Source organism: Colletotrichum spaethianum (assembly GCF_022836535.1).
Source record: "Colletotrichum spaethianum MAFF 239500 DNA, contig59, whole genome shotgun sequence".
NCBI lineage: Eukaryota > Fungi > Ascomycota > Sordariomycetes > Glomerellales > Glomerellaceae > Colletotrichum > Colletotrichum spaethianum.
The window spans coordinates 208355-217777 of NW_026054829.1; the positions used below are offsets into that span (position 1 = coordinate 208355).

General features: G+C 50.9%; 1 protein-coding gene across 1 annotated transcript; it reads right to left on the reverse strand.

Annotated features, from left to right (window-relative positions):
- Window positions 1-868: 868 nt before the first annotated feature.
- On the reverse strand, window positions 869-1153 carry ColSpa_12228 (kinesin light chain; the record flags this gene model as incomplete). The annotated part of the gene is made up of 1 exon (XM_049278440.1): window positions 869-1153. One exon carries the CDS (start codon window positions 1151-1153, stop codon window positions 869-871), a length of 285 nt encoding a protein of 94 aa, XP_049134397.1.
- Between the last annotated feature and the right edge of the window lie 8270 nt (window positions 1154-9423).

A 9423-nucleotide genomic window follows, 5' to 3' on the forward strand; every position in this document is an offset into this window, starting at 1 on the left:
AAGATCCACAAACGGCGGTGATAATTCAGTACGGTCTCGGTTTTATGCCACTTGCTTATTTCCATCTAATCGCACACCCCTCTCTAGCCCCACTGATCACACGTCATACAGGGTCAGCTGCTTTCGCTGATTTCAGATAGACCCTCAGATTGTGATGTTTGCTGAGAGCCTGCCGTATGCAATGGGGTTGTAAGGTCAAAAGTGGCTTGAATTATCCAGGTGTATTTCACCGCAAGACCGCTTATGAAGTCACGGGTCACTGACAAAGCTAGGTGGAGTCTATCTAGGCAGAATCGACTTATACTACGAGGATATCGTGACAAATGCTGTAGCAGATTCGGTCTACCGAAGCCGTAGAACTAGAGTCCGTCCAAACTTCTAAACTAGCGTACAGGGTATGCTCTGTTCTAAGTCTTAAAGGATTCGCTGATCCCATAACCTTCTCCCTTTGCTTATGTGCGGATGTATAGAGAAAAGTCAGTGGTCTCTTCCACTCTACATGGTCCTGAGAAGGCCCGTAGTTGCTCGGGCTCCTGCTGACATGGAACATATCTCTATGTTTCGCCCTTTGCTCCAGTGCCTGTCGATGTATCTCCTCTATCTCTTCATGCTTCCCTTGATATCGAAGCACGCGTGTCAGGTTGTTCATGCTGGTGAGTGTGTCGGGATCCTCTGGTCCCAGCACCTTCTTACAGAGCTCTAGTTCCTGTCGATGCATTTGCTCTGCCTCGTCGTACTTCCCTAGGCTTCGAAGCACTTCTGCTAGGTTGTCCATGCTATTGAGTGTGAAGAGATTCTCTAGCCCCAGTACCTTCTGCCTTAGCTCCAGTGTCTGTCGATTTATCTGCTCGGCCTCGTCGTACTTCCCCTAGCTTTCAAGCACGAGTGCCAGGTTGTTCATGCTGGCGAGTATGTCGGGATTCTCTGGCCCTAGCACCTTCAGACTCAGCTTCAGTGTCTGTCGGAACATCTGCTCTGCCTCGTTGTGCTTCCCCTGGTTATCAAGCACTGCTGCCAGGTGGTTCATACTGTCGAGCGTGGAGGGATTCCCTGGCCCCAGTACCTTCTGCCTCAGCTCCAGTGTCTGTCGATGCATTTGATCTGCCTCGTCGTACTTCCCTAGGCTTCGAAGCACGAGTGCCAGGTTGTTCATGCTGTCGAGTGTGGAGGGATTCCCTGGTCCCAGCACCTTCAGCCTTAGCTCCAGTGTCTGCCGATGCAGCTGCTCTGCCTCGCCGTACTTTCCAAGCAGATTATTGCTTTCTCCCGTATTAGATAACAGGTCACATAACACCTCGTCGTCTGTGCACCAATCCTGGACTTGAAGCGCCGCTTGTGCATGCGGCAAGTAAGCCATCCAAACTTCTCTGTTTTCGTGGTCTGGCCACGGAAATCTCTTGGAAAGCCAGCATATCGTCTCCGTCACTTGCTGTTTCTCTTTCCCCTGTTCTCGTATCCAGTTCCGCATCACCAGGCGCACCAACCGATGAATATCGAACCTATCTGCATCATCGCGTCGCAGAATGAACGCGTAGGCTATCAAGGTGCCAATCGCTTCATCGGTATTTATTTCGTCACCGGTGTCTATCCCGTCCTCATCAGGGTGTAGAAGACCTCTGCGGATGTCTTTCTCTGCGAGATAACACTATCTGGAATCTGGGCCCTCGAATGCCGTGCAGCGAGGCACCAAGCGAGGCTTCTCCTCTGTCACGCAGGACAGATTGCGCGAACGGTCAGCTCAGCTCGATGCTGAAGAGAACTCTACAGGCCAGCCGTCGATTTGGCGGCGGGTCTACGCCTTGATGCGATGCCCTGGGCCGCCGTGTAATCTTGGGCCGCACTGCTGGATTAACGTTGTTTGTGGCAAAAAGCATTACAAACTTAGGTCTCATCATTTTAGAGCTATCATTCGACACGTAGAGCAGGGTGGTGTGTTTGACGCTCACAGTGACATGCCCGAGGACATCCGCGACCAGCTGTATGCCGAAGAGCAGCAACACGCCGAACGACGACGCAAGACCAATACTCCATCGACAGGAAACTACCCACCGATCAACATCACCAACGCGATGCCAGCCTCTTCGCCGCTCGCTTCCCCCGCGGGTGACGGGGCTCAGCTTCCATCCTCATCTCCCACCTGCTGCAATGCTGTCTTGGCCCTGGAGATTGCGGGACCAAGAGATGTGGCCGTGCGATTGTACTGCGAACGGCAGTGCTCCCAGGTGGAGAGTGAGACGCTCAAGTTGGAGTTCCGGAAGGCGTACAATGCTGTGCTTGACCATGGCTTCGATCTCGAGCAGGTGCACGAAGATCAAAAGCCCGACTTTTTCATCGAAAAGGGTGTTTTGGTTGGCATAGCGCGGCGGTTCGTCCGCGATATCGGGAAATGGGTTAAAGAGTGCAGCAGAGTTTGACGGCTACTAGGTATTCTTATAGATGGCTCAGAATGTCCGCCTCTTCAAGGCTTCTCAATACAGATGCCAGCGTTCCGAAAATAGCCTCTAGCGCTTGACTTCCGGGCGCCTACCGTTTGCACGCACCATTCCAGAAAGCCTGGAAAGCCGGCTTCAGGAAGGCCATTATGCTGATGATAGTGTCGCTTGATGAAGCTCTTGAGCTCGGCGAAATTCTCCTCGACCGGGTTGAGATCGGAAGAGTATGGTGGGAGGTAGTGGGTTATGACACCTGCTTCTGCGCAGAGTTCGGACTCCATTTGATCCGCAAATCCCAGGCCTAAAAAGCGACAGATCTTAGGTACTACATTACAGATTCCATGTACAACTGGCCAGAGAAAAGATTGAGCTCATTCAAGAAAAGATGAGGAAGACCTCTTGTAAAAGGCTGAGTTGGTGTTGTATAAAGGCCCAGGGTGTCAAGCACGCGGTATCCTATGTTGGCACGTTGGCGTAGAAGTGAGGACAACCAGATTCGGACCACGAATGGTCACCGTGGAGATTTGCTCCAACCGACGAACAACCGACTTCTATTTCTCCTTATCCGTCATGACTATGTGGTAGGGGCACAGTCCGTTCGGATTGTCTGTGAATATCTGCCGGAATAGGATAACTCGCTGGAATCCAGTTATCCAGCGCGGTTCGGCCGGTCGGGCCGATTCGGGCCAAGGATAGCTACGGCGGAAAGGGAGAACCTCAACCCATCAACCTCACCTCAGCTGCCAGCCCCTAGATAGCTTCCTCCCCTCTTCACGCAGAATCAGGATAACAACAACAACAACAACAACAACAACAACAACAACAACAACAGTATTATCCCTACGTCACCCACGTTACCGTATACGGTATATCGAATCCCCTGTACTTCCAACATCTACACACACACACACTATCCAACTGGAAAATGTCTTGGTGAATCTCCACAAAGCCCTGCGTGTTCCCTATCTTAACCCTGCTGGCGCACACCAGTAAAGCTTAGGCAATGCCATGGAACACCACGGTCAACTACCAGGACCATATTCGTCGATGGTCCTGTGTCGGTAGGACTTGGAAGCACGATGTGATCAGACCTGGAACGAGGGCAGGGTTGCTTATAGCCTGATGCACCGTCATCTTGGGGACCCAACTTCCGAAATCGTCATAAGGCCAGCTTAGGGAATCCACACCGAAGCCTGAGGTTGGACAACAAGGGGGCCGCCGAATCAAAGCCTCCCAAGGGTGCTTGCCTCTGCCAAGTGTCCCCCTGGAAAAAGGGGTATATATTGCTGTGCTCCGAGACATCTGAACACGGTTCCGGCTCGACTCCTCTCTTTACCTTCAGCACTTCATGAATATGACATCCCGCCCGTCCTCATTGCTCTACCGGAGTGTAGTAGTTGACTTGTTTCTCTCCGATGGCGTCCAGATCCCAACACAGGGACAGCGGAGTCAATTTTATGTCATGAACGACGGAAATTTCAAGGGTTTTGTCGCTGCTTGGCTGGAGGCCGACAGAAGTGCAGCTGATATGATCAGCAAGCTAGCCCAGGGGCAGAATCTTCCCACAGGATCCCAATAGCCTCAGGCATATTGTAAGTTACACGCCACCAAATAGTAACGAGACTCAAGATGAGAAGGGATGTATGCTTTCCGGGGCCCTGGTTGCCACTCAATGGCGATCAACAAGCCTCGAACCGTCAGGACAGCCGCACTACTTCCACTGGCTTCGCTCGGCCCGAAGCTGTCAACAACATGTCAGCTACCAACCGGCATGGGCAGTCTGAACATAATGTCGAATTTCAACTCTGCAGCCTTGACCATGCAGCCAAACCCTCGGGCTTGATTGAGTCTGCCCATTCATCGAAATCCCATGCCACATCGAAAAACAGGTATGTGAGACCTTACAAGCGCATCCTATCTCTGTTATAACACATCAACAGATTACCTAAAGGTTTTCTGCCCCAGCACCTGGTTGGCGAGTCTATGTCGTTCGCCAATGACACCCAACACGTTGCCATTGTGTCAGTGTCACCCGCAGACAATAAGAGGCCATTTGCTACACGGAGGTCGTCTAAGCCATCTCACCTCAAATGCCCTAAGGAGAAATGCTCAGCGGCCTTTGCGCTGCGGGGTGCCCTTAACCGACACGTCAAGACAGTTCACGGACCTCGAAACAACTATCTTTGTAGCATCGGTGGATGTCTCAGGGCAAAGCCGGGATACGGTATGTCAAATCCAGCGGCGGTAAAAAGCCATATTGTGAGCATGCACGAAAACCGTCCATTGCTCTGTACTTTCCAAACATGCAGGAGATCCAGGCCCGGAAGTGGTTTCACGACGGAATATGCCCGCAAAAGACATACTAGAGACAAACACCCGGAAAGTTGTCACGAGGTAAGGTCAAAAATAACTCCAACGACGTGTATCTGGACAGGACTTACAGTCATAGCAACGCATCGTTTTTGCAAAACCAGACAGCGTTTCGCAAGAACATTCGGCTTGCAACAACCTCGAAACTATGATAGGACTTTCCAAAGACGATAAGAGTAACAATGGCTCTTCTAGCCAATTTGAAGAGACAGACAGCCGTTCTAATATCCCATCGCTATCGACCCAAGCTACCGCAACATCACGGGCCGCCACACCAAATTTGTCTGGAAATGTATCAGGGGATGTGCCACAGCTGTGGATCGATGGCATAAGGCCTAGCAGTGTTCCCATCCTACCCCCCATGGCCGAGACTTCAGCGGACCCGAAGCTGGTCTCTGATCCCTACCACGCAGGTACCTAAGCTCTCGGCTCTCGCTTTCTCTCTTCAATATACATAGTACTGATGTTCCCAAAGTCGTCGCTTCAGACGTCGAAGGTAATTCAGCCTTCGTTATCAACGTTAATCAGCAGATGCATCCGCAGGTATCACGGGCGGGGCTCTAGATTTACTTCCAGGGCATTGGCGAATGGATCCGCGATATTTTGCTGGCCCGCAAAATAACGGACTTTTCATTTGTCCGTGGCAACCATTCGGTTGCTATCACGAACCCACGAACAATCAAGAGATGTTTTGGTCAGTCAACATGTGGGACTTCTTGAATCTTTGATAGCTTACCTTCTGTGTTGACAGGAAGCACGTGGATGTTCATATAAAGCCATACAAGTGTCCATTGCAGCACTGTGGTTATTCCTGCGAAGGATTTGGTTCTATACAAGAACTTTTCCAGCATTGCATAGGCTGCTTGTCTTTGTTCTACTCTTGAAGATATCAGTGTCTCGCGGACTACTGTCTTACCCGGTAACCATGTCATTTCGTCGATAAGAGCGCGCTTATCAAGAACCGATGGGGTTGTTGGCCCGGAAGCCTAGCGGTATGTAGCAATCCCAGCCCAGTTGTCCATTCTGGTATCATCAATGATTTTGTCCCACACCCCTGAGATACTAATGTGCCAGCTTTAGCAAGCATGGTAACCTACATGCGTGGTGAGTGGCCCATCATAGTGAGTGGCCCACTTCCAACTGTTTCTACACTCTTCACCTTTACAACAGCTTTCCTCCATGTTCGATAATGGACTCTTCTTCAAATGAAAGTCGCATGATCCTTGCAATTGGAGCTATGAAAAAAGACCCAACACTATCCGTACGAAAAGGAGCCTCCGTCCATAATTCCCCTAGATCAACACTCCGCCACCGACGCGCTGGACAACTACCACAAAGCGGAACGCGTTCGAAATCAATGAAGATGACTGCGAATCGAGATATGGCCGATTGTCTTCTTGACGTACGCGACGCGACGCGTGTCGGACCGTGATGGGCAGAGAACTTCGTACGACGCCAACCACAACTAAAAACGCGTTTTCGACGAGGAATCGACTATCAGAAGGCGTTAGCTGAGGATCTTGCAATTGTGCGAGCCTGGTTTGCGCTCGTACGAAACACAATCGCGAAGTACGGAATAGGTACACACACACACACACAGAGTTTATTACGCCCTGGCTAAGCCATGAAGGGCTCTAACGTCTATGTATCTTACATGCTTCCCTTGTTGAGTTTTTACCCTGGTCTCAAAACAAGCCCCTTGTATAAGATCCACTTCCGTCTGCGTCATCTTTGATTACTTCTTCCGATGATTGCGATTTCTCGTGAGGTTAGTAGCAGGCCATCTTGGAGCACTTCCTCCAAGTGTTCAGGTCCCTGTCTTCAGCGGCTGAAGCGAGCCCTGCAGTCGATGGCACGAGAGTTCGTGAGGGGTTAGTCGGTGGTCAGTGTTGGTGACGTGATGTTGTGTTGTTCTTATCCTACGTTTGGTTGATTTGCATATCGAGTCGTCCCGTTGCCATGGCATACTTCACTGTCTCTCTTACGACGTCCATGCATGGTGACCAGTCGTCAGGGTCTGATGCGGCCTTCCCTCCTAAGTAAAATGACAGGTTGCCTCTGTGCGTATCAAACTTCAGCTAAGGCATGACTGTCCCTAAGCAAACGGTCTGTTGCATCGCCGTAGCTTTGCCGCATTGGACATGGCAGACTCAGCAAGGGATCCCAGACTTCTCACAGCCCTGGCTCAAGCGTGCTTTCTGTGAGGCAATCTAAGAGGCAAATTTCGTAAATCTTCCGCAGAAGTCAGGCATCCAAAGTGAGGTCAGTGTCAACGTTGCCTCTTCCTTATCTGACGGCGCTGTTGATGTCCAGCTTCTGCCAATAACATCACTTCAATCTTCAGTGCTTACTCCCGGCATTAATGGAATTTCTATCCGTTACGCTACGAATGGACATTGGACATCGTGTCCCGTCGGCTACGGCATTCAAATACATCTCATGACTTGGCTGAGCCCCTGAAAGGGGTCTGGAAGGGCCCACAAAAGGGGTCTGATTAGGTGAGTCGCGCTGTAAATCGTACATGTCCGATGCCAGCTAGGCATCTATGAATGCTCTTTTCGCTAGGAATACCACGTGACCTCCCTCCTTCATCAACACGTACACCACGGTCCCCATAGCCAGCACTCGGGATGGCTTCGTCCCTACAGAGCTGATCACTATATGGACAGTTTGTCGACCCGGCCGAGACGTACCGCCAGTAAGCCTGCCATCATCACTGCTTCAATTCGCTTGGTAGCCAACAGAGGAGCTCTCCTACAGGCTTGGACATGTTTGCCTTCCTTCGCCACAGTATTCGGCAGGGCGCTCGCGATCCTTGAGGGTAGCCGGCTGGTCTCGTAAACGGTTCTGTGACGAAGTGACCTCTAAGGACCAAAGGAGCATATCTACGGTGCTGGTTCCCTCTATCAATCGTCGAGTGCGCTCGGCTTGCAAGCTGTTGGTTTATTTCGAGTTCGGATCCAGTTGGAGACAGACCGCTGGGAGGCTGAGGCATTGGCGAGACGTGGGTTGTAGCCCTTTAACTACAAGTCAGAGGCAGTTGTCGTCAGCAAAACAGTTACACCGAGGGAACAGAGGAAGTCCTCACCTGTGCGTGACTGAAGTCTCATCGATTTCATGAAGCTCGGGAGCATCAATTTTGGATAGCAGGTACTCGAAAGCGTGACGTAGAGCTGTGCATCAAGATGCTTCCCCTCATGTATCAGCGGTTTTCGACCAGAGCACCGTGATTATCTTTCAACAAAGGGGGCTGATCGGCTGTAAAGCAGCCAACACACGCCGCGGAAATCATCGGCTGACAGAACGCCGCCGGCTGGCGCAGAACGTGTCGCTTGTTTGACCACAACGAGCGCCACAAACCAAAGCAACGGCACGAAGCGTAGACTGCGGGCACATCGGCTGGACGACGTGCTGACCTCGACAGCAGACAAGAAACATGAGGTCACATAGGAACCTGGCAGGAGGCAACAAAGGGCTTACAGATACGAATGAGAAACGGTACATACGATTTTGAGAGGATGCGGACAAGAAAGCATACAGCATAACGAGACTCTTCAACAGAGGGCACAGACAGACAGGATAGATAGCATAGCGGGGAGCTTGGGAATAGCTGGCCATGATCCAACAACAGGGCGAAGGGGGTGTCGCGGTCCATCGTCGACGCTTCGGCTGCTGGCCAGACCCCGCTCTGCGACACAACTGCTCATACAAGAACGGCTGAAACCGTCCTGCATCGCACTGGACTTGGCACTCACTTGGGGCTCAGTCATTCTTGTGGGTTACGCCACGACAGCGGCAGTGGTTGGGAATGCAACCTTTGTACTAGTGGAATTGTTTCTCTGACCCTATTGATCGAACGATGAACAACGGAAATATCCTTCTGGCTGCTCATTTTGTAACAGCTTTTGCAAGTCCCTTTGGTGGAAAGTTGCTAAGGCATGAGACATAAGAGCTTTGATGCCTAGATAGTCAGCCACGCAACAAATATGAATTTTATGCTCGTTCGAACCACCAGAATTTGTTCCGGAATCAATGAATTCGTTGGTTTGTTGTAGTCCACTTTGTTGTATGATTGACTCATCGGATTCAATTCTGCCGGATTCTGTTTCGGCCGTAGGGCTGCTGAACATCGCTCGAAAGTATGATGACCAATAGCACAGTACGTCACGATGTACCAGAACAGAGTGATTCCCAGCACACAGAACTGTGTCTGTCTTCCTGCCTTAGTTGGGAGATGGTTTCATCTCTGAACTCTCGGGAGGATCCGATCTGGAGAGCAAAAGTGTTGGTGTAAACAGTAATACGTGCATTCGAAGAAAGAGAAGCTTCGCGAGCGTGCTGAAGGGTAAAACAACGTGGTAGCTGATGATGAAGGCAAATACGCTCTCAAAACTACATTGGTGGGCTCTGAGATGTCTTGCCGCAGTTGTAGTCATCCACTCCACAGCATAGCTGACCATCCCAGTTGCCAACAACTTGACCTAACGTGTTGTAAGATAAATGAAGGGCTGTACAGTCCTGTTGTTAACGTACCTAAGTCAATCGTGCTAGCCATAGCCTGGCTGCCAGCTTTTCCACACTGACATTCATACTTGGTTGGGAACTCTGTCGATCTATCAAG